Source organism: Erpetoichthys calabaricus, chromosome 7 (assembly GCF_900747795.2).
Source record: "Erpetoichthys calabaricus chromosome 7, fErpCal1.3, whole genome shotgun sequence".
NCBI classification, from domain to species: Eukaryota; Metazoa; Chordata; class Cladistia; order Polypteriformes; family Polypteridae; genus Erpetoichthys; species Erpetoichthys calabaricus.
In genome coordinates, this window is record NC_041400.2 from 130,414,931 (window position 1) to 130,441,490 (window position 26,560).

At 40.5% G+C, this 26,560-nt stretch overlaps 1 protein-coding gene and 1 pseudogene across 1 annotated transcript; both read right to left on the reverse strand.

Annotated features, from left to right (window-relative positions):
- Positions 1-862: 862 nt before the first annotated feature.
- enoph1 (enolase-phosphatase 1) lies at positions 863-22,043 on the reverse strand. The gene is made up of 6 exons (XM_028805383.2): positions 21,774-22,043; positions 21,585-21,686; positions 10,237-10,439; positions 9,661-9,793; positions 8,710-8,833; positions 863-3,496 (listed from the first exon to the last, which is right to left on the reverse strand). Exons 1-6 carry the CDS (start codon positions 21,843-21,845, stop codon positions 3,357-3,359), a joined length of 774 nt encoding a protein of 257 aa, XP_028661216.1. The 5' UTR covers positions 21,846-22,043; the 3' UTR covers positions 863-3,356.
- Positions 22,044-23,540: 1,497 nt separating this feature from the next.
- LOC114655129 (uncharacterized) lies at positions 23,541-26,495 on the reverse strand (annotated as a pseudogene).
- Positions 26,496-26,560: the final 65 nt, after the last annotated feature.

The window sequence follows — 26,560 nt, forward strand, 5'->3', positions numbered from 1 at the left end:
CTGAAACGTGGGTTCAGTTTCAAAAATTAAAAACATGACTCTGATAACTCCTTTAACCCCCAAGCCATTTACTGTGCTGAAGACCACTTCTTTACCACACACAGCACATGGAGGTCATAAGACCAAGGCTATGCCAAAAAGTATTTTGGAATAAACTCCTGTTTCTGTTTAGAAAGATTTAGTCATTAGATTTACCACACTCAATCAATTCATGTGGATCATTTATTTGATCTAAATACAGATTTTATCTAAATGTCTAACCCTTTTTTTTTTTTTTTTAGGTATCACATTTACTCCTTCCCTTATTTACTGTTGTATGTATTCTTATTTGCTTAAAAATGTACTTTATTTTTTTATGAAATCTGCTTTACTGTATATATATTTGTATATTTTCATAACTTTTATACATAAGTAGAAAGCTTGAGATCTTTGTTTTATGGAGAATTCAAATTATAGCATTACCTTCTGCAGTGTTTTACAACATTTACTTTACATCTGTGTTAACCAAAATGCAAGATAAAAACTCCAAGAGCAATTTGCTTCTTGACAATGCGTGCTGGGAAATCAGCTTCTGTCCTTGACATTGTTTTGCCTCTGTACCAGTATCAGTGAGAATGTCCCTTTTTTATTTTTAATCGAAAGTCCTGTATTAACAGATCCTGTCATTAACACATGTTTTCAGATATAGTGAATTACTTCAATTATACCTTAAGATATTTTGTTTCCTGTCTTTCTTAATGTTTTTGCAGGTCTTCATATACATTATTGCTTCCTGTGATCTTAAACTGCATTGGTACCAGTCTAACTAGCTTGCAGATTTTTAATTAATATGCACTGCCTATAAAAAATATTCACCACTGGGAATTTTTTGCATTTTATTATACAACATTGAATCACTGTGGATTTATTTTAGCTCTTTTGACACACTGATCAACAGAAAAAGACCGTTTAATGGCAAACTGAAAACCAATTTCTACAAAGTGGTCTAAATTAATTACTAATATAAATCACAAAATAATTGATTGCATAAGTATTCACCCACTTCAAGTCCATGTTTGTCAGCCATGACAGCCTTCAGACTGTGTGCCCAGGTCTCATTCAGCTCTACACATCTGGACTCTGCTTTTGTCCTCCATTCTTCTTTTCTAAACTGCTCAGTGTTATACATTAATAAATTGTGAACACTTTCAAGGAGTAAACACTCAAACTGAGCAGAACTCTCTTACCTCAGAACATATGCCTTCCTTATAGCAAGGAATTTCCTTAGCCAAATGAGCAGCATTACATGAGTGAAGCATCTTTCTATTGTTTCTGTAACATATCTCCATCCCCCTTCACCAGGTCACCTAAAACTACATGTGGGAAACCTTATTAAAACAATCAGCAAAAATATGGAAATAAAAATCCTATGTGATTTAGTACTTTTTTTTTTCTCTTTTCTCCATCTTCAATAAAGTCCACTACTTGTCATCCTGCTATGATGGCCTGACTGGTCACACGTGTTCTCCACTGCATACTGTAAAGACACCCTTCAGGTTAGAGATGGACAGGACTGCACCCACATTCGCTACTTCAGCAATCCAAGAATTGCAAACAAAGACGTTTGACCGCACACCGGGGCACAGACGATCACTTTGATATTTTTTTTAAACTTTAATGTCAAAGATTTGCTAGCTTTAATTAATTTAGTAATTTAGCAATTAGTGGTGGTCACTGGTCTTTCAGAACAGGAACATTTGATTGCCTAAAGGATTTTATCACCAACCTGGAAGTATTTTAGTGGATTATTTTTCCAAAAAGATTTACCATAACACATTTCTACACTGCAAGCCCAAGACTGTGAATTACTATTATTACTATTTTTTTTTTTTTTTAATAATTCCTTATCTGGCTAAACCTGAACATTATTATGCTGAAGCATTTATCCAAGTCAATCTACATTTGAGAGATACAACTGGTTACATTTCTTTTGTTTTTTTTTCCTCCCATTTGGAGCAACAGCAGGTTAAGTGACTTGCTCATGGGTCACACAGTGTCAATAGTAGGATTTAAACCCACAAGTCTTAACCACACTACCCAACACTGCCTGCCTAATCTGAATTACTAGTGTAGATATTTAAACAAATAAATTAACATTCGCGTGATCCTCAAAGGTAATGTGGTAAACGAAACACTCACTTAAATATCTCTAGATGTTAGAAGCAGAGTCTGAGGATATCCAAAGGAACACACATGAGAACTTGGAAAACATGCAAATTCCACCCAGAAGGCACATCCACCTGGAAGTGAACCAGGGCCCAAGTGCAGAGAAGGAAAACAATTTATATATATATATATATATTATATATATACACATATATATACTGCATAGACATAACAATATTTATTTTCTCATTATTAAAATCCAACACATTGTGGTAATTAAAAAAACAAAAAAAAATCCCCCTTAATTTTGGGCAAGTCATTACCATAGTCCTCTATGAATTAACTTTGCTAAAGACTACAATCCTCTTGTTCACAATTTACTAAAGGCAGTGGCCTCAGATACAATGCCAGCATTTCATATCTGGACGTCATTACAGAAAACTGTGGTAAGTGGGTAAGTTCTTCAAAGAAATGTAACCATGAGATGATGTACAGAAAAATGTCTTAAATTCATGCTTTTGCTGGCAATCTTTATCATGAAGTTTTAGAATTATGTAAACAATTTCAATTAAACATGCTCTTTTATAATGTTACTTAAGACAGGAACCAAGAGCTTCTAGTTGTCCTCAAATGTACAGTGAACATGACATAAGTGTTGGCTGCTTTGTGACTAATTCAAAGTCTTGCTTTACTTTTATATGTTACATCTCTTGTGTGTGCAATAAAGGTAAGATTACTAATAATGGACACAACTTTTAATAGAATTGTCTGTTTTTGGCACCATTTTTATGATGTCTTTGTAAACTAGCATAGTCCTTTACAGTTTTAACAACATATTCTACACAGCATACTCACAATAATATGAAAAATATCTATATTTTGGTCAGGTACTAAATCTGAGAATTCAAGATGCAATTTACTCAACGCCAATTAAGAAATATTTATGTAGAAAACAAAAAAAACATATAAAAGTGTTTGGCTAAAAGTGCATATCACTATGTTATAAGGCTGTTTCATGTGAGAAATAAGGATGATAAATTAAAAACTTAAATAATATTTTTATCAAACTATGAAAAAATTAAGCAGCACCAACAGCTTTTTCATCAAACTGCTTTGATCTTGATGTTTGGCTATTAAAATGCCCGCTTCCTTATCCTCCAAGCAGACCAGCAGTCCTTTCATTTTTTTTTCCCCCTCCACAAGAAGATTTTTTAAGCAGAGTTTGGCAGTGGTAATTCATTAAAGGATGTGATCAACTGAAAGTGAGATTTCTCTTCTTCTGTAAGCTCAGAGTTTCCAGGCCGCACCACAACAGTAACATTTACTCCTGCTTCTTCAGCAGCTCTTGCCTCTGTGGATGCAATTGGTTAAGATTGATTTTAATTGGTTTAAAAGTCCATACTTGTCATAAAAAATGCACTGTATTGGGATTTATAAAAAAAAAGAGAATTCTACTTATTTATCCTTTAGACAAATTAAAAAGGACAAAACACAAATAAGTGCAGATAACAGCTGTTATATTAGGAACAGAAGTTTGAATTTTTACTACAGTTTGAAAATTGGAAGATTCAAATTTCCCAATGTTTCCAAACAAATATTCCTTACTGAACCTCAATGAAACATTCCTGGATTTCTCAAATTGACCCATCATTCCAACACTGTACTTACAAGCATGGTCTATTCTTATTTTTGGGTGGTTAGTTACTAATGCAGCCTTTTCTTTTTATAATGGGAATGTTTCTGGGGTGGCGGCAGTTCTTTACTCCTCCTGTCATAAATGCTTAAAGGCCAACTTATACTTCCAGGCACATGTTCAGGTTCTCTGTGCAGCAGCTCACATAATCAAAGGGAAAGAAAAGGAGCAAACATTTTGTTGAATGTGTTGTCATTTTCTTCTCGCTGTGCCCAGTGGCACTGTGAGAATTCTGTGCAGAAAAAACTCTGTGAAAATGCATTATTGATCAAACTCATTACAAAATATCCCTTTTCTGGGTTAGAAGAAAACTGGACATGGTCAGTTCCTCTACTTTATAAACTGAGCCCCTGTGATTCTAAACACATTGCAAAATTTGAACAAGTAAATGTACTGCATTATTGTAGTGATCATTATCATTTAAAAGAAATTTTTATCCAGAAATACCAAACTACATGAAATCTATTTGAGTGATTAGCCAGAAAGTGTGCAAGGTTAATATACTGTAACAAAAGAAAAACCTACTGTGTATTCTGGAGTATAATACAGTGGAACCTCAGGTCACGAAAGTCTCTGACCACGTACAAATCGGGTTACGACCAAAAAGTTTGCCAAACTTTTGCATCTGCTCACGACCACACACTCGGGTGATGAACAAACCAGTTTCCCTTCCAGTTCGTACGCGCCAATGATTTCCGCACGTGTTCAGTCTCTCCCTGTACAGTACATTGTTCTCGGTCAGACGTGCATCGCGCAGAGGGACTTTGTGGTATAGCGGGTCCACAGCTCACGTCAAGAGGCCAGTTTTAAATAAATAATCGCCGCACTACAGCTGCCACGTGCTCTTCATAAATAGAAGCATGAGGCGGCTAAAGGGAGGAAAAAGAAAAAGACGGAGGTTGCGGAGTAAGGAAGTAAGCAGGAAGCAGTGCAGAAAAAAACGGTGTGAGCGAGCGCGTGCTCGCAGGCAGGCAGCTGGACAGTGAGCCCAAGCAGGGGTGGGGCAGAAGGAAGTGGTCGCTCCAGCTGAGCGATCAAGGAGCTGGAGTGACCAGAAAAAGGACGGCTGGCCACGTAAGGCCGAGAAAGCAGCAGGGGTCACTAGTTAAATAATGCACTGGGCTTGTTTTTAAAGAGACTGCTTCCAGCATTGTTTTAACCTCGTTGTATTTAATGAAGACTTTTTTCTACTGGATTTTAACCTCCACTTCACTTCTTTTTTTATGGGATTATTTATTTATTGAAGGATTCTGAAAGCACTGCACTTTATTTAAATTGGACTTTGTTTTTGATTGTTGTTTTGTTGATTTTAATAAAAGCACTTGGCACTTTTTGCACCATCCCCTTGCTCCATTGTACAGTAATGCCTCGTGTCGTGTAACATTACCGACGGTGACAGGTTTAAGGGCTCCCAGAAGCGACATGGGAGCATGCAGTGAACCCGCATCGTCACAGACTTTACCTCAAAAGTGTAATCTCCTCTCCACCCAGTTCCTCCTCACTGCCAGAACTCAACTCATGCAAGGTTAGTTTATGGTTATTTTTTGATTGATTGATTGATAGATAGATAGATAGATAGATAGATAGATAGATAGATAGATAGATAGATAGATAGATAGATAGATAGATAACTTTATTAATCCCAATGGGAAATTCACATTATCCAGTAGCAGCATACTGATACAATAAATAATATTTAATTAAAGATTGATAATAATAATAATGCAGGTGAAAAACAGACAATAACTTTGTATAATGTTAAATGTTAACGTTTACCCCCCCGGGTGGAACTGAAGAGTCGCATAGTTTGGGGGAGGAACGATCTTCTCAATCTGTCAGTGGAGCAGGAGAGTGACAGCAGTCTGTCGCTGAAGCTGCTTACAGATTTTTCAAATGTTCATTTTTTTCCCTGTACTTAAAAAAAAGTGTTTATAGAGAGCGGTTCATAAGGCTGTAGCATGAACTCTTGCAATGTTAGTTTTCTCTGTTCAAGGTTTTCTCAGTGTTATTCAATGTTTTTACATTTAGTTTACTATTATGCTGTGCCCCGTGTCTGCGTGGGTTTCCTCCGGGCGCTCCGGTTTCCTCCCACATTCCAAAGACATGCAGGTTAGGTGGATTGGCGATTCTAAATTGGCCCTAGTGTGTGCTTGGTGTGTGGGTGTGTTTGTGTGTGTCCTGCGGTGGGTTGGCACCCTGCCCAGGATTGTTTCCTGCCTTGTGCCCTGTGTTGGCTGGGATTGGCTCCAGCAGACCCCCGTGACCCTGTGTTCGGATTCAGCGGGTTGGAAAATGGATGGATGGATTATGCTGTGCATTCCATGGTATAATTAACTATTTTTGTGCTTAAAAATCTTTAAAAAAATATATTTACATACAGTTCGTACGGCCCGGAACGGATTAATTGTATTTACATACAATCTTATGAGGGAAATTACTTTGGGTCATGACCAAATCGGGTTACGACCAGAGTTTTGGAATGAATTACGGTCGTGACCCGAGGTTCCACTGTATTACTAAATTGTTCATTAGTAGAAATTCTCTAAATATACAAAAATACGCAACACCAAATAATAAATTCTACAACAGAGCTTCCTGACATAATCAAACATGGCTTCAATCTGATTGATAGCTTCTTTGAACAAGTATGGTATCAAGTCAAGTTGGGGAGTATGCACTGGTACAGTGCGTTGCCGTACCCACTACACGACGAAACAACTCAGGATCCCGGTTGGCAACCTCCCAGGCAGACATGCAGTCCAGTCACACCCTCCGGAATTGACCCTCTATCTGCCGCAGCCAGGTGTTACGTGGGCGACCCCTTGGCCTGGTCCAGCAACTTAGGTCCCCAACAATGAGGATCTTGTGAGCTGGATCACCCTCGGGGAAACACGTCACATGGCCGTAGTGCCGTAACTGACACTCCCTCACAATGCAGGTAATGTGCCTCCTTCGGGACTCCATGAGCAGCCGCTCATTTGATACAAAGTCAAACCAATGGTACCCAAGGATTCTCCGAAGAAAGTACCACAGTACCAAAGGAGTCCAGTCTCCATCTCAGGTCACTGGGTAGCGTCCATGTCTCGCAACCATATAGCAAGACAGGAAGCACTAGGACTCTAAAGACTTGGACTTTTGTCCTTTTGCATAGATATCAGGAGCGCCTCACACCCCTTTCCAGCGACCTCATGACCCCCCATGCTCTCCCAATCCGTCTACTGACTTCATAGGAAGAGTTACCAGAGACATGAATGTCACTGCCAAGGCAAGTAACCCTCTCGACAAGGTCGACACTCTCTCTGCAGACAGACACACTGCTAATGGCTGTGCCCAAGAGGTCATTAAAGGCCTGGATTGTGGTTTTTATCCAGGACACTCGCAAGCCCAGACACTTAGACTCCTCACTCAGTCTCTCAAGCTCCCCGGTCAGAGCCTCCATTGACTCCGTGAAGATCACAGCATCGTCAGCAAAGTCAAGATCCGTGAATCATTCTTCACCAACAGATGCCCCACAGCCGCTGGACCCCACGACCTTGCCCAACACCCAGTCCATACAAGCAGTGAACAGAGTAGGAGCAAGAACACACCCCTAACGAACCCCAGAATCAACTGGGAAAAACACAGAGGTTCTGCCTCCACTGATTTTATTTTAGGAATATGTTATTGCAATCAAAAAAGTATAGTGATACATGAAAAAGTTAACACTGTTTGAAATAAATTATTTTCACTTCCATAAACTTTGAGAATCAGCACTTTGGAGATTACAGGCTCAAAAAGGAACTTTAACCCTAGCCATGGGAAAAATTATAATTCACATCATGCACATCAATAATTCTTTTTATGAAACATTCCTTTGCTTTTGTCATCTTTATATATTTGTATTCAATTTCTTGGTTCAATTGACAGGATTTCGATTGTGATAATCTGAAATAGCAATCACTTCTGCACCCAGCTGTGCAGTGCTCTCAAATTCAATGCATAATCACTCAGAGGCTGCTTAGTAGAAGATTCAGAAAAAAATGCTGTGTATGCAAAATAGGTTTAAATATTAATGGAGACAACTTCTGGTGCTGCTGCATTGAGCAAATAAAGTTTAACACTAGAAAGGGTATAACAGTTTCTCTCTAATTAACCCCACTCACTGAGGTTTTGAAATATTGTAATATACAGGCAAGGTCAGTTCCCAAATTTGAGAAACACAAAGGAGGTTCAAATGCAAGTTGACAATTAAAAAAAATGCTTATAAATGTATATTTGTTAAGGGTGGCTGTATATAGCACTCAAAATATTGTCAAAAGTGAACTTTATATTATCAGTTTTCTTTGCTATGCAGCTTCCTCCAAAGCAGTGCCATGCTACTAGTACAAATATTAGCTTTTGCATAAATCTCAGTAAAATATTTTTATTCATTAAATATACTAATGAAAGCATGCATGAAGCAAAGTATCCTTAAAAGAATGGCTTGAATCAGCAGACTACCATCCTCATCCAGGCACTCAAAATAGCAAAAAATCAAGACTCGAGGACTGGAGAAGATACTGTCAGACAATATAGTGGTCGCAGTATTCTCTGAATTAGGAACTTAACTTTTACTCACTGGAGTAAAAGTAAAAATATGCCACCAACATAGACTGGGAAAAAGGGTTAAAAAAATCACGCAAAACAGCAGGTAAAGTGTATCAAAAACATAAAAGAAGATTGTGGGGAGAGGATTAGTTAATTTAGACACTGCAAAATAAAAACAATCTCTCATTCTGATCTCAGTTTCTTTGCATATACCATTTGAAAACCTCAGGAGGTCAAGAAAACACTTTTTGTAACATAAATAAAAACATTTTTATCAATTAATAGTTTTGAATGATTGTCCATACCTCGTGTTAAATCTGTCAAAAACAAGATGTTGCTGGGTAAACATCCAATGCTTTCAGCAATTCTCTTGTAACTCTTACTTTCAACTTTAGCGCCAATGTTGGTGTCAAAATAGCCATCAAACAGCTGTATTAAAGAAAAAATAAATAAATTTGAAATATACCAATCCAGCAAATGGAAATGGGTGCCCACATAACTACCAGCCTAAGAAACTGCTGGTATCATCCGAGTCTAGCATGATGGATTAGAATGCTTAATTTCTGATGAACAGACCACATGCACTGAATCTGGTGTGCTTCATTCAGACACAGTGCTTTATAAAATTAAGAATAACAACAATGAACGAATGCCTAGAACAAGGTAATGGGGTGAAACCCTGCAAAATGCCTTAGCCTCCTTGCATTACATTGCTTCTATCGTTCCAACAGGGGGTACATGAGAGGCCAATATCACATCTGCTTGGAAAGCTCACCAATTCTGATAGCAGAGCTGTGTACAGAGAGAGATATTAATGATTGGCTGCACAAGCAGTAATGAGAAGGAAAAAAAAAAGACTTCCAATGCCATTTTTCTTTTGCTTTTGTTCTTGTTTTTAAAGTAACGCAGAATAGTTGAAGGAAGGATGATTATGTGACCAACTGTTTTTTTCCTTTGTAGTGCAGTTAAAAAAATGAAATTACCCTTGCAGCACTTCATCAAAACACTTACAGCAATTAAAATTATCAGGATGCATTGATTAATATTACTATAATCATTTGGGCAGTCCTCTCTTTCTTCCACCATAATGCCATAAAAATACTAAAGTTTACTTTTACATACTGAAACCGTGTATGGCCCGATAATGATGTCAGTTTCATCTTTACCAAGTTGATTTTAATGTCAGCTCTTGTAGGTGAAAATAAGCTACATTTATTCTACAGTAAGCAAAATGATGGACGCGCGTGAATACTTACATCTAGAAGATTGCCTTCAGTTGAGTTAGCAAAGAGCAGTTTCTGTGCCTCTACACTGCCTGATGAGTATATATACACTTTCATTCCCAACTGTCTCCACGTTTGGATTGCAGGAGCTACATCTTCATACACTCTGTTCAATATATGAGTACACAAAACAGACAAGCTGATCAGTGGAAGGCAGTGGCACCAAAAGAAAGCATGCAAAGTTCTCAATTTGAGATTAGCTTCAAACCAGGTAAGCAAAATCATAAGCACATGTGATTCACTTCAAAATCTATGCCTACCTTTTGGAAAGTCAATTAAACCTTTGTATTGGAGAATAATACACATCACTGCATCCATTTCTGATACTGAATTACCCAGTGAAAGTGATGGGTAGCAAGTTAAATTTAAGTAGGACACCAGTCTACTACAGAAATTTCTCATGTGGCCAATTTGTATTTTATTTAATAAAATGTAATAAACTCTTAGTAACACTAAATACTCAAGCTATACTGTTCTAGCAAGCTTTGGGCATTACAATAAATTAGAAGAAGTGTAAGGTACAGATTCGGAACCAAAAATGGTACTTACTCGCCTTTGATTTTTCCAGCAGCATATGCAGCTCTCCACATGTGACCCTGCAGCTGTTTCAAAGCTGTAGTCTTTCTGTCCTCTGCCATTTGCCATAAAACATTGTCCACCACTTCTTGGATTGCTTTCTCCTCATCAGTGTGCACACTCTCATCCAGACAATGAACTGGTCCTGCACGATGTTGTCTAGAATCTTCTTCTGCCTTTAAAATAAAAGCATTTGCTCAATATTCTGCTGATCAAAAGCAATTCCATTTACTTTAGTCCATTTTGCTTCTGTCCAATAAGACAGCATTCACATTCTGTTGTAATATCATTTTGTATAACAAGAACTGATGAAAGAACATCTAATCATTGGTTGGTACAGTTAATTCATTGTAATCACAGTCCCAGATAAGACTATCAATTCATCCATCCATCCATCCATTTTCCAACCCGAAATCTGGACTTTAATTATTCAAATGTTTCTCATATAGACTTACAAACTTCTCACAAGAAATGCAAACCAAAACTAAATATAACCCATATTACACATTTTTGCTACTTGAAAATTTAATTTAATTTTACACAGACTGCATACTAATTTTCCAAGTGCTATGCAACAAGTTGTAATATTTAATTCATTGGTTATTTTTCTGCAAATTATAGGTAGTTGTTTATATGGCTTTGTGAGGTAAACTGTAAATTTGATAAGAAAGTTTGTTTTTAGTTTATCTCCATTTATACATTTAAAACCAAGACAGGGACAAGTCTGAATTATTTATAAGTGAGCAAAGGGTTTTGCTTTGAAATGTATATAGAACACAATTGAACAATCAGATCTATATGGCGTATTTTGAAACAAGTTGACAGGCAGAATCTTTTAAAGGTATTGACCATGCCTTTATTGACCTACAAACCATGTCTGACAGGTAGGAGTATTACTAAAAACCTTTTTTGATCACCATTGTATTGAATAATCCAGTTTATCGACCTTGCATTTACAAAGTAAGCATAGTTTCTATGGAGTCATTCTTAATATGGTACAATGCCCTTGACCTTTACATGCGATATAAATTATAACATAATAATACTGTTTTAAACTTACAATGTTTAACTGAAGAAATTAACAGGATAATATAAATGAGTTTAACATAAATATCTGATAATCAACTTTCATGCAGAATTTGAGTATTTTGAACAATAATTCTCACAAACCAAAAACACATGCACACACAAAAATCCAACATACAAATATAGACTATTACTTTATAATATACTAGGAGGCTTTGCTCGCCAACCCCCCGGCCTGCGCTACGTGCCAGCCACTTTGCGTCTCTGCCGCTCACATACGTGGATTTCACTTTCACCAAATAACAAATCTTTTAATTCTCGCAGATACGCCTCTTCATTGGGAAGAAGCACTACTTTTCCCTGATGGGAGCACAAATTAGACGATCTACAAGTTTCCAAAGTTTAAATCCGTACAATATATTCAATTTCTTTTTGCCGTTATATCAACAAGTAATAATTTCCGTTTGTTTGCGCTAATGCGATCTTTACTATCATTTTTTTTGAGACTTTCGAATTTTAGTACTTTCATTATCTCTAACTGCTCTGCATGTGTATCACGGCAACATTTTTGAATTCTTTACGACGTTCTACTTTGTTATCTACTCTTTGTCTTTTATTTCCGGCCCTAGACGTGGTTAAATCTCTTGGCACAAAGTCTCGTCTCGCGGGACATGAAAGTATCTCTCTGAAAAAGTCTTGTCTCGTCCCAGGCTAAAAAGTCTCGACTCATCCCAGGATTTTTTTATTATAATAGAGAGATCTAATATGCATACTGCTGAATAAGAGCATCCAGAAACAGAAACATTTCAATAATTAGAATTACTTTATAAATGGTATATATTATTGGAATTCAACAAGCTAATGGGTTGAAACTGGGCTGTCAAAAATGAGAATATGTCTAATTTTACCATTATTAAATAGGAAATAAATACATTATGATTTAAAGTGATCTTTGATTTACAAGTGCTATTTCACAACATGTGTACCACATCTCCACATTTAATAACATGACATAGTAGGTGGTGCTCTGCACAGTCTTGTGCAAACCCATCTTAGTGTAGCCTTCTGAAATTGAAATAGAATGCCCTCTTCATCCCCTTACCTGGGATAAAACCATTGTGTGTGAAAGCTATTGATCTAGGGAACACCTGGGTCATGCTAGTGCTGTATGGTATGAACAAAAATATTGTATAAATACCTGGGATGGAAAACCTGGGAATTTTCCAAAGATGCATATGTGAAAGTAGCTAATGAATGTCCTTGTTTGCATCTTTACAAGAAGCAGTGTTGCTAGGCCTCTTCCCAGCGTACTCCTTAGAGTAATTTAATAAAATTAAAAAAACAGCCCCATCAGACTGCTACTCCTCACTGCTGTCATGCCCCCAACTTCTTTCATATTCATGTCTTATATGATGTCACAGAGTTATCTTCCAATCTCCTTGCTGAAGTAAGTAATATCATGTCAAATTAGCCTGTACAGGTCAAAGTTTAAATTCAGGCAGATTATCATTTTACAAATAGCTGACATACAGTATGGATGCAAAAAAAAAAATGAATGAATGGCTGTAAAAAAACACAAGACAACATTACAAAAACAAATGGAAGTATACTTGTGCTACACAGGCCCCTAATTAAAATGCTGCATACACATTCTAGATCAAACGTAAATACTCCACAGAACTCTACACATTTTGTTTAAAATTATTTTACCATAACTTTCATGTTCAAACTGTGGAATCACTGGTTTACAGTGCTATAAATTAATATTTTTATATTTATATTTTTTTAATATATATTTAATATTGTTCTTTATCAATATGCTGCTGCTGGAGTATGTGAATTTCCCCTTGGGATTAATAAAGTATTTATCTATCGATCTATCTAAACAAATAATCAAGATGGTCACTTTTGTCAAAAGGTGCATCACAGGTCACTCTCAATGTGCTACATTTCAGAGAAAGAGCTTTATTTAAAGACAGCAGTCATCAGAAGGAATATATCCATTTTGAAATTATAGCTATTAGTTGCCATGCAGAGGCAGCACAGCAACACAGGGTCTAGGAGATATTGGCTCAGAGCTCCAGAGTCTGGGCCCTGTCCATGTGGAATACACACATTTTTTCATATATATGGGTTCTCCTCCCAAATCCCAAAGACACATAGGTTAGTTTAACTACAGCTTTTTTTACATTGGTTGGGTGGGTGTGTGTGCCTAAAACACACTGATGCCCAATTTTCTGCTGCCCCTGCACAAACGTTTTTTTTTTAAAAAAAGGGATGGGGAAAATTGTCACACAAATAACATTTTTCCCAATTTTTTAAATTACTTATTTTATTTAATTATACATGTGACATGTTCAGCTTTCTCCCTGCAAAAATCAGATCAGTTCAGTATTTTTGTTGGCAATAATACATCTGCTAAAGAGACACCGAACTAGAACTCCTTCTAATAGCTACTTGTGTCACCCCAGACTTCAGGGGGAGAAGAGTCACTTTCATATTTCCCTTCATTCCAAAATTCTTTGCTGTCCCAAAGTAATTTGGCAGGAGGATAATTATGTCCGGGCGGCACGGTGGCGCGCGCTGCTGCCTCGCAGTTGTGAGACCTGGGTTCGCTTCCCGGGTCCTCCCTGCGTGGAGTTTGCATGTTCTCCCCATGTCTGCGTGGGTTTCCTCCGGGCGCTCCGGTTTCCTCCCACAGTCCAAAGACATGATGGTTAGGTGGATTGGTGATTCTAAATTGGCCCTAGTGTATGCTTGGTGTGTGGGTGGGTGTGTTTGTGTGTGTCCTGCGGTGGGTTGGCACCCTGCCCAGGATTGGTTCCTGCCTTGTGCCCTGTGTTGGCTGGGATTGGCTCCAGCAGACCCCCGTGACCCTGTGTTCGGATTCAGCGGGTTGGATAATGGATGGACGGATAATTATGTCCTGTTAGTCACCGCCCCAGCCCAAAACATCACATTTAAACCCATTCTAGCTTCAAAAACGAATGGCCATGTAATGTGGCTACTTCTGCAGCCTTTTGCTAGTCTTTCTTGCCTCTGACTCCCCATTTCTATGTAGGGGTCAACATTCACACAGAAAGTTGTACATTTTTTTCCTTTCTGCACTGATGCACTTGCCTATTGTCATTTCTGCTACATTCCACAAGTGTGGGGCTTATTCAAACACTGGCATGTGCAAAACATATCCTACTGCCAGTGCAGTTGCTGCTCACTCTCTTCTCTAATAATCTTATATAGGGATGTATACTGCCTTGCACCATCCTACTTGTTGATCCTGCTACCTACAACCCACTTGCCATCCACACATTCATTCATAACAGAATTGACAATTGTGAAACAAACCATCACCTTTCTTGTGTCCCACTATTATTTTTTAGGCCTCAGACTACAGCTCCCCATCTCACTTCACGACTCTGATCTCAGAGTGTTGTATAAAAATAAACATTTGAACTCCATCATGGGGTAACCTTGTTTACTAGACTACAAGACCCTGAAATCTTCAGACCATATTTTTAAGCTTGATGAAATACTACAAATCCTGGTCTGTCCTTGAGTTGCTAACTCAGTTAAAACTGGCAGTAAGGCTTGTAGCAAACTAAAAGGAAAAGTGATTGTGTCCTGCTAAATGGCAGGCTCCATAAACAATTCTCATGACCTGGTACCACTAAACTCAACTCAGGGTCATATACTATACTAAATGAGGTTGCCACACTCCATCACTCTCAGGATACCCACTCTGCTGATTTAATAGTTTCACCTTTGCCTGGCTCTTTAATCTTTGTTAAACTCTTTTAAATACATCTCATTTAGCAATGATCCTTATCTTTTGCCAATTTAATATTTGCTCTTCTGACAGCCAGTTTCATCTTTTACATAAGACAAAGACACGTATGAGGTAGTAGCCAAGTACCATGTCAGACATATACACTATCTCATAAAAGTGAGTACACCCCTCACATTTTTGTAAATATTTTATTATATCTTTTCATGGGACAACACTGAAGATATGACACTTTGATACAATGTAAAGTAGTCACTGTACAGCTTGTATAACAGTGTAAATTTGCTGTCCCCTTAAAATAACTCAACACACAGCCATTAATGTCTAAACCGCTGGCAACAAAAGTGAGTACACCCCTAAGTGAAAAATGTCCAAATTGTGCCCAAAGTGTCAATATTTTGTGTGGCCACCATTACTTTCCAGCACTGCTTTAACTCACGTGGGCATGGAGTTCACTAAAGCGTCACAGGTTGCCACTGAAATCATCTTGACGCTGGACAAAACATTACCTGCCTTCTCCCAGTATGTGGATTGTAACACACAGAGAAATAGGACTATTGACCTACTGTATGCAAACGTTAAAGACGCATACAGCGCCACCCTGCTGCCTGCGTTTGGGAAAGCAGATCATAACCTGGTTCTGCTTCAGCCTCACTACAAACCAAGAGTGAGGGAGCTACCTACAACCACATGCTCATTCAGGAAGTGGTCCCCTGAGGCAGAGCAGGCTCTGAGAAACTGCTTTGGAACTACTGAATGGGATATCCTGCAGGGATCTTATAGTGAGAACATTGAGGAGGTTGTTGACTGCACTACTGACTACATCAACTTCTGTATGGACATTGTAGTTCCAGTAAGAACAGTACACTGCTATGCTAGCAACAAACCATGGATTACAAGTGACATCAAGGGCCTTTTGAACCAGAAGAAAAGGGCTTTTAAAGGTGGTGATCAGCATGAGCTCAAGCGCGTGCAGAAGGAACTCCGAGTCCAGCTCAGGATGGCGAAGGAGCAGTACAGGAGAAAGCTGGAGCAGAAGTTGCAGAATAACAGCATGAAGGAAGTGTGGGATGGGATGAAGATGATCACTGGTTGCAGCTCAAAGCGGAGTGCCACCATCGAGAGAGACGTGGAGAGAGCAAACCTGATGAACAACGTCTTTAACAGGTTTGACCACCCTAACCCACTCTCACCTCAGAGTACTGCACCCTCCACCCATTCTTCTGCTGATACCAGTATAAGAGAGAGTTTCCCACCACCCACAATTACAGCAGCCCAGGTAAGCAGAGAGCTGAGGAAACTTCATGCTAGCAAAGCAGTGGGTCCAGATGGAGTATCGCCACGACTGCTGAAGGCCTGTGCATTTGAGCTGGGGAGTCCTCTACAGCGCATCTTCAACCTAAGCCTGGAACAGGGGAGAGCCCCGAGGCTTTGGAAAACATCTTGCATCGCCCCAGTCCCAAAGATATCGCATCCTAGTGAGCTGAATGACTTCCGGTCTGTTGCTCTGACGTCGCATGTGATGAAGACCATGGAGCGGCTGCTGCTTCACCACCTGAGGCCACAGGTCCACCATGCACTCGACCCTCTGCAGTTCGTATACCAGGAGAAGGTGGGAGCGGAGGATGCCATCATCTATATGCTACACCGATCCCTCTCCCACTTGGACAGAGGCAGTGGTGCAGTAAGAATTATGTTTCTGGACTTCTCTAGCGCCTTCAACACCATCCAACCTCTTCTTAGTTACAAGCTGACAGAGATGGGAATAGATTCGTACCTGGTGGCATGGATCGTGGACTATCTTAAAGACAGACCTCAGTATGTGTGTCTTGGGAACTGCAGGTCTGACATTGTGGTCAGCAACACAGGAGCGCCACAGGGGACTGTACTTTCTCCGGTCCTGTTCAGCCTATATACATCGGACTTCCAATACAACTCGGAGTCCTGCCACGTGCAAAAGTCTGCTGACGACACTGCTATCGTGAGCTGCATCAGGAGTGGGCAAGAGGAGTAGAATAGAAACCTAATCAAGGACTTTGTTAAATGGTGCAACTCAAACCACCTACAACTGAACACCAGCAAAACCAAGGTGCTGGTGGTGGATTTTAGGGGGACCAGGCCCCTCATGGAACCCATGATCATCAGAGGTGACTGTGTGCAGAGGGTGCAGACCTATAAATACCTGGGAGCATTTATAGCTGGATGATAAATTGGACTGGACTGCCAATACTGATGCTCTGTGTAAGAAAGGACAGAGCCGACTATACTTCCTTAGAAGGCTGGCATCCTTCAACATCTGCAATAAGATGCTGCAGATATTCTATCAGACGGTTGTGGCGAGCACCCTCTTCTACACGGTGGTGTGCTGGGGAGGCAGCATAAAGAAGAGGGACGCCTCACTCCTGGACAAACTGGCGAGGAAGACAGGCTCTATTGTAGGCATGGAGCTGGACAGTTTGACATCCGTGGCAGAGCGACGGGCACTGAGCAGGCTCCTGTCAATCATGGAGAATCCACTAACCAGTATCATCTCCAGACAGAGGAGCAGCTTCAGCGACAGACTGCTGTCACTGTCCTTCTCCACTGACAGAATGAGGAGAACAATCCTCCCCCACACTACGCGACTCTTCAATTCCACCCGGGGGGGAGGTAAACGTTAACATTATACAAAGATATTATCTGCGTTTGGGGTCGTTATCATGTTGGAATACTGCCCTGTGGCCCACTTTCCGAAGGGTGGGGATCATAATCTGCTTCAGTATGTCACAGTACATGTTGGCATTCATGGTTCCCTCAATGAACTGTAGCTCCCCAGTACCAGCAGCACTCATGCAGCCCCAAACCATGACACTCCCACCATCATGCTTGACTGTAGGCAAGACACACTTGTCTTTGTACTCCTCACCTGGTTGCCGCCACACACGCTTGACACCATCTGAACCAAATAAGTTTATCTTGGTCTCATCAGACCACATGGCATGGTTCCAGTAATCCATGTCCTTAGTCTGCTTGTCTTCAGCAAGCTATTTGCGGGCTTTTCCTTCTGGGATGACAGCCATGCTGACCAATTTGATGCAGTGTGCAGTGTATGGTCTGAGCACTGACAGGCTGACCCCCCCCCACCCTTTCAACCTCTACAGCAATGCCACTCGTACGTCTATTTTCAAAAGACAAACTCTGGATATGACGCGGAGCACATGCACTCAACTTCTTTGGTCGACCATGGCAAGAGTGGAACCTGTCCTGTTAAACTGGTGTATGGTCTTTGCCAACACCCTGAAACTGAGCTGCAGAACGGTGGCCATCTTCTTATAGCCTAGGCCATCTTTATGCAGAGCAACAATTCTTTGTTTCAGATCCTCAGAGAGTTCTTTGCCATGAGGTGCCATGCTGAACTTCCAGTGACCAGTATGAGAGAGTGTGAGACTGATAACACCAAATTTAACACACCTGCATCCTTGTAACACTAACGGGTCACATTACACCAGAGAGGGAAAATGGCTAACTGGGCACAATTTGGACATTTTTCACTTAAGGGTGTACTCACTGTTGTTGCCAGCGATTTAGACATTAATGGCTGTGTGTTGAGTTATTTTGAGGGGACAGCAAATTTACACTGTTATACAAGCTGTACCCCGACTACATTGTATCAAAGTGTCATATCTTCAGTGTTGACCCATGAAAAGATATAATAAAATATTTACAAAAATGTGAGGGGTGTACTCACTTTTGTGAGATACTGTACCATATTTATTCTTTCAAATTTGACATTTCTCTTGATTGCATACAAACATTTTTCCCCCAGTAAAAATGTGGTCAGTGGGCAACATTTTATTTTTGACAAAGCTAATTATGTTAAATAAAAAAAACTTATGAAAACCTGTAATACCAATTTGGGAAATGTCAAAATTGTTTCATCTTCTTTAGTCTCACAGCTCAAGCAAAATTAAGGAATGTGTCTAAATACAAAATTAAGGCCAACAGAACACTTGGGCACATCATACACTAAGCAAAAAAAAAAAAAGACACAAAACCACAGCACAATTCAATATAGTTTTCAAACCTAAAGAAATTTAACACTTTTTGTACAGGTACAGTAAATGCATATATTCCTTTACTGTATACTTTGGGGGAAAAAGAAACCACACACACGAGCTCAGGTGGAACGTCCTTACTCATAAGGGACTGCAAAACCTCCTGCCGTTTTCTTCTTGTCCAACAATTGACATGATTGTTATGTGAACACATTAGCCACTTTTCAAGCCTTACGTGAAAAAGAAAGATTTGTTTTTTCGAGACTTTTTCTTAACACCAGTACTTGCCCAAATATTCAAAAAAGACATTTCAAACAGGAAAACAAATTTCAGAAAGACAGCAAAATTGTACATAGAGCACAGTCGTATTACAATAATGGATCATTTCAAGCTATTTGTCCACTCTTAGCTGCTCATCATCCAAGGACGAAAACCAATAAATTCAAGATGTGCAATCATTTTGTTTTGCTGCCATTTATACATTTATAAATTTTCAGAACTTTGTAGATCACTTCTGAATGATTTTTACACTGACAGGTAAAAACACACTGTATTGCACATGTATGCAGTTCTTCATAATAAAGTTTAATATAAAAGGAAAATTAATGCAAGGTTGGGGTGAGCTAGATCTTCCCACACCAGCAAGAGAAAGTAGGAGGATAGACTATTTCAAAAGCATCAGAATCCCAGAAAAAAGTGTTTTCTTTTTAAAACCTTTGAAACATTAAAAATTTTATGTCTATGTATGCTCAAGACTGCAGAAAATGAAGAAATTATTTTTGAGGGGAATCTGATAAAGGCACCTGAACCAGTCATTTTGTATTTTTGGCAACTCATAATTTAATTGCATGTCATGTTTTCAAGCAACACCACCAGAAGGGATTTTATTATTAGTGTGTGCTCAACTTAATTAATTTTCTTCATATGGCCAATCCAGCCATGTCTTAAAATAATGCATACGCTGAAAAAGCAGTTTGCTCTTTTTGAAAGGGACGTATTGAACAAAATATCACTGGAAGACTGGCCCACCATAGCAAACACTATTCATATGTACATCTTCACTGACAAATATCCCTTCACAGTAAAACCTGACAAACATTGACAAAGAAAAAAAGAAAGACATCAAGATGGATGCTACTTGGCTCAAAGCACAGAACAGCCAAAGCTGAATAGTATATACTCTGTTGCTTTTCATAAAATAATGAGGATCACAATGAAAACATGCCAAGCACGACAAACCAGGTCTCTCTAACCTTAGACACATGTCCCAGCTCTTCCTGGGGAATTCCAAAACACTCCCAAATCAATCCAGACAAAGAATTCACCCAGGGACAGGATTGCTTTAAGGCCGAGAAATTTAACTGATCAGAGGAGGAACAGAAAACCTGGAGTTGAGTACTTCTAATGGTTCAAAACCCATTATAAAAATCACCAAACATCCTAAAGCCCCAACCAGTCCATGGCTTAAACGAGATGGGCCTGCCCCGCATACAAAGGGAAGTATTCCAAAAGATGGGGTTATGGATATGCCAAATTAGAGTTGTGCAAAGGTGTTTCCCAAAGTTCTGCCAAACCTGCAGAGCATATAAAACTAAGGAACTTGAAACAGGGAGGTGTGACTTTAATTTCAGGGCATTAGAAGGAAGAACAGAGAGAGATTTAGGGAACTCCATGTTTCGATGCAATAGAGAACCAGGATGTTAGATATGCAGGAAACTAAGATAGTGGGCCGGAAATTCTTAATTATTGACTTTAATTGAATTTTTTACATTGCATCCTAAAAGTTTAAATCCACTTACATTTTAGCTCAGATTTTAAAGTTTAAAAGTTATTTCGTTCTTATCTTACCAAAAAGGAAACCTTTCGTGAGCAGATGCGATTTTAAAAGTGAATTATATACAGAACTGAACGGATTTTGCAAAAGATAGATTTTAACGATAACACACAAGAAGCCACAGCTAAATAATATATCTTAAGCTATTTAAAAACTTAAATTTTTTTAAATAAATCACATAGCTATTTGGACATTAAATGCGTTGCTCTGGCTCTAATCAGTTGTTTTGGTGCATGTACATAATCAAACGTCAACATCATAATGACAAACTGGGGTCAATTGCAAGTAGTAATTGGAAGGGCGCTATACAATATTTGCTTGTGTATAAAAAGCGGTATAAAAATTTAAAACGTAACGAAAACACGTTATATCGATCAGTACTTTTACTTTCTAAATTAGACAAAATGTATAGATGTAGACAGCAAAGAATTTCGACCCCTCCCATAATAGGATTGGGGTAAATCACAATGGTCGCACCCATGAATGGGCGCATCGCTGTCAGAATTTCAGAGCACCAATACTCTCTTACCCCTTATCCAGCTACTGACTGACTACTTGCTAGGGATGTGCCGCGGTTGCTCAGAATGTGGATTCCTGTAACAGCACTGCGAAGGAGCGCCTCTCGCGTATATAGGGCACCTACCTGCTTTTTCAGTAAGTAAACGTCTTGCTTGCACTCGTCTTCTTCCCAATGTGCGATAAGGTAATCTTGAACATTATCTTTCACATAAGGAAATAAAATGTCCTAAAACAAAATTAAAGCAAAACGAGATTAATCTACATCGAAACGATGCGCCAGACAAATCAGCACCGCAGTTGCATCGCGAAATACCTTCACGAAGGAAATTGGGGTCGTTGTGCCTTCAATATCTAATAAAAATATATTCACGTCAGGCTTAGCCATTGTCCTCCAGCTCAATTGCAATGTAGTTTAAAACCCGTTTAATGACAGTTTTCACGACGTTAAAGCCTTCTTCCTTCTGCTTGACTTCACGTGTGCTTCTCCTCCGTCCCTTTAAGAGGCACAACAGCCGAAAACTGCTAACATGTCGACAGATATCTGTTGGAGAAACACACCGCCGAGACAAAGCAGGGAGCTTTCCCTTTAAATCTGCCGCAGAGGGCTGGCCCCGCCCCCCTGCCGCCAATCGAGTTGGGGACGTAAAAAAGAAACCGCGGCGCGTAAGCTACAGGACTTCCGGTCTGTCTTTTCTGTTCCTGAAGTGGGTTTGTTGAGCTACTTAGATTGTCATTGTGACAACAATGCAACTTTTCAGGAGAACCGAGGTGCTAAAATAAGAGAAATACGTTTTAGGGTGGTATTATACTTACAGGAAATCATTACGGTATTTAAGGGGAGTGGCAACGTAGGGGATACTATGAGTAAGGAGAATAATAGCCGTATAATTAACAAGCGGCACTGAATTCATAGTCAAATACAGAATGCGGAGAGTAAAGTTTAACCTTTAAAGCAGTTAGCAGCAGTACATTTTATCTAAAAAATAACATGTCGTACATGCACAAGTTGAAATCGAATGTAAATTGTTTTTTTTTGTTTGCTTTTTTTGCAGCTAGATACCTAGATAAGCCAAATGTGTATCTGTCAATTGTGAATAATAAATGATGATAAATACTTACTGTTTGGATGACAGCTTTATCCAAGGCATCTTACAACATTTCAAATAGAATTGGTTACATTTATTTTGTTTTCATAATTGGATCACGGACAGGTGAAAGTTACTTTGTTATAGTAACACTGTTAATAGCAGGATTTGAACTCATAACCGCTAAACATTTGAAGTCCAAAGTATTAACTACTATTAGTGTATAATCCGCCATGGTTTGTGAACATCTCTCAAGGAGAAATTACACTCTTCTCCAATGTTCCCAGAAATTCACCTTCTCCTCTGTCTTCGTAATTATTTCAAAGCAACTGTTCTCCAGCAACTGTTCTCCATTTGAATACATCTCTTCAAACAGAATACTGTTAGTGATATCCTTGACCCAGTTCTTCATTCTACCTATGCAATGCATATTGAAATATACAATAGAGACTGCAGGGAAACAGACATAACAAAGATGGTAATATAGACACAAAAGATTACCATTTGTACATCCTTTTCCTAAACTCATTAAATACAAATTTGGGATGTGTACCATTCCGGCAGCAACGGGCACAAAGCAGAAAAATTAAACCTGGTTGAGACACCAATCCATCACAACCTTAAATTCATGTCTACACCTATACTTGTACTGGGCTAATTTAAAGAAACGAAATGTTGGGAGGAAAACATGCACAGACATTTGGAGAACATGCAGATTCAATACAGACAGGGGCCAGGTCAGAATCTGCACTGATAGAGAAAATATCTTGATGCAGTTTCATTAAAAGGTTCTTCAGACTTCTGCAATATATAAGAAATTTATTTAGCAATTATTTCTTTGAAGCAGCTAATACAAGGTTACTCTTGTATTACAAATGAGGTAAGGCTGTCAATCCTTTGTTAGACAATATATATAAGAAACATCACCTGGATGCACTGGGACGGATCATCAGTGATGTATCCTGAGGTCATTGGGCGTTTCGGGTCTCGCAACATTATACATCCTCGCTCAGGTGACCCAGCTGGGGTTGATCAATCCTCAACTTGCGTCCCAGTAACGATTCACGGATCAGTCCTCTTTACACAAAGCCACCTTGAGGCTTTCTCTGTGACTTCACTTGCGGATTTAATGGCCCTCTTTTTGGCCGCTCCTGTTATGCTCAGCCGTGTGAGGACTCTGCAGAGTGAGCACCCTGCAAATCCTCTGCAGCCAACTTCAATGGGCTCATAGAGTACCCTCCAGCCTCTGTTCCTGCACTCCTCCACCAGCTCCTGGTACTTGTCACGTTTCCTTTTGCTGGCATCCTCGATACGCTCTTCCCAGGCCACTGTCAGTTCCAGCATGATCAGCTGTTTTGAGGCCTCAGAGGTAATGATCATGTCTGGCCAGAGTGATGTTGTTACAATTTGCTGCGGGAACTTAAGCTGCTTTCCCAAGTCATCATACAGCTGCCAGTCAGAGACTGTATGGAAGAGGCCTGTTTTTTCTGCCTTTGCCTGGGATTGCTCTCCCACTTTAACAAAGGTAACTGCCTTCTTTGAGCCGTGGAGGAGTTTGCGTGTGTTGATGGCTGAAGCCACACTTTCAACAACTGCCTTGAGCACCTTGTCCTGGCGCCACTGGTTGCAGCCATCTGCCAGAGCACTGGGGCAGCTGCTGAGTAGGTGTTCTAGAGAGCCTCTTCCTGAACAACGTGGACAGGAGGGTGTCTCGCTCTTCCCCCAGACGTGGAGGTTTGCTGGGCTTGGCAGGACAGACCACCTGCACCAGGACATAGACACAAAAGAAATCTCCCTGCATGATGTCCGACCGGGTGATCCTTCGCTGGAGAGTACTCTCCCACCTTGTCCACCCACCCTGTTGCCGGAGTACTACTGCCCTGCTCACTCTCTTTTCCTCCACCCCTGCTCGGACCTCTTCCTGAAGTAGATGGATTCTCTCCTTGCCCTGGGCCTTGCCGACCTGGGTCTTTGGGAAGTAGCCCAGACCTGCTCTACCTGTTGCCACGGTGCCCACCAGAGCCTGCTCTCTCAGGCATGACTCTGCAACTTCCACAGCCTTCTCCACCCTCCATTTCCTGCCTGTCCTCACCTCAATGCTAGCTGCTGACACCTTACAATCCTTGGAGACCCTGTACTATAGGGCTTTTCTGGTGCATGCCACCATGAATGCAGCTAAATGGTAGCCGCAGGATGTTACTTGTCCCATACAATGTTGTGCTGGTGAAGCTGCATGGGAGTCCCAGCCACCTCGGAAGAAAGCTGCTGATCTTCTTTTCAAGGGACTCAACTGTTGAAAACGTAACTGCATATACCAGCAAAGGCCATAGGACTCGGGGCAGGATTGAGTGCTGATAGATCCAGGCTTTAAACCTACCAGGCAGGCCAGACCTATCAACCTTTGTGAGCCACGTCCCAAGGTCCTGGGTGGACTTCTAAATGGCAGCTGTGTCTTTCAGACTTGAGTCAAAGACTTTCCCCAAACTGACTGGCTGCTGTGTTCCCGCGATAGCAAATTGGGACTTATCAGTCACTTTCCCCTTCTTTAGCACCATGGACCTTGACTTGGAAGGCTTAAAACTCACCCTTGCCAATGTGATGAGTCTCTCAAGTCCTTGTAGGATCCACCTGCTCCCTGGGACCTATGTTGTCGTGATGGTTATATCATCCATATAGGCTCTTATCGGGGGCTGTCGTACTTAGTCAGGGGCCCTCTGCATTCTACCTCGGCTGACTTGACCACCATATTCATGGCAAGGTCAAAAAGAATAACGGAGATGGTGCACCCTGTTATTATTCCCTTGGCAAGCCGATGCCAGTTTGATATTTCTGACCCAGAAGTGACCCTTATCCTGAAGTTGCTATAGTAATCCAGGATCAGATCCTTGATTTTCCTGGGAACATGGTGGCAATGTAGTGTGAGCTCAACCAGCTTGTGTGATATAGACCCATAGGCATTGGCCAGGTCCAACCACAACACAGCAAGGTTGCCTCTTTTCTCATGAGCCTCTCTGATAAGCTGAGTTACCACACCTGTGTGCTCCAGGCAGCCAGGGATACCCCCTTCTGGACTGAGGGGTCGATGTAGTTATTCTTGAGGAGGAACTCTGTCAGTCTTTGGGATACGATGCTGAAAAACACCTTTCCTTCTGCACTCAGCAGGGAGATCATTCGGAACTGGTCGATGTTCCTGAAATTCTCCTCTTTAGGGACCCAAACTCCCTCAGCACACCTCCACTGGTCAGCAACTTTCCGTCTTCGCCAAATCACTTTCAAGATCTTCCATAGGTGCCGGAGAAGCGCAGGGCAGCGCTTATAGACGAGGTAGGGCCGCTTGGGCCTGGAGTGGAAGCTGATCAGGCTGCCTTGATGACCTCCTCAACCTCCTTCAGACTCGGCTCACCCAGCTTAAATGCTGTTATTGGGAGGGCAGGGTTGATAAGGGCTTTATTGGCATCAAGATCTTGATCCCTCCTAGGATCGCTCAATATGTCCTGGAGGAAGCACTTCACATCCTCTAATGAACACTCAAGACGCCGAATGCACTTATACCCTAGCAGTTGTTTCGTAAAACCAAAGGGATTGGCACTAAAGGCCACACACCTCCTCGCTCATTCTCTTCCCCGCCTCCTATGCCAAACTTCTTGAGGGTTCAAAGCTCTTGTCATTTCTGATGTATCTTGAGGGCCCTGCGGTTCATAGTGTATGAGGTGGACTTGGTCTTACCCTTCTCCATCTGACCAAACCTCTCAGAAGCATAACTGACGATGATCATAGTCATTGTATGGAGTCCCTTGTCGACATCTCATTTGGCTGTGGCTTGGATAATGTTGGACACGTCCTGATCAAACTGCATCCAATGTCTCCATTTGCTGGCTGGAGGCCACTTAATCCGCTGATATGGAACTACTCTGCCGGGGTTGGGAGGCTCAGGTACGTGGAGGGACTGGGCTCTGTGGGTTGCCTTCTGTCTGGGCTCCTCCTGCGTCTTACCAGGTCCTTCTCCCGCTCCAAA

Excerpts from the sequence above, each read along its gene's own strand:
- enoph1 (XM_028805383.2), bottom strand. The coding sequence starts at position 21,845 with ATGGCTAAGCCTGACGTGAATATATTTTTATTAGATATTGAAGGCACA. Across the intron at positions 10,440-21,584 it reads TTTACTTACTGAAAAAGCAG|GCAGAAGAAGATTCTAGACA; the intron begins GTAGGTGCCCTA and ends TTTATTTTAAAG. Across the intron at positions 3,497-8,709 it reads TTTGACAGATTTAACACGAG|AGGCAAGAGCTGCTGAAGAA; the intron begins GTATGGACAATC and ends TTGCATCCACAG.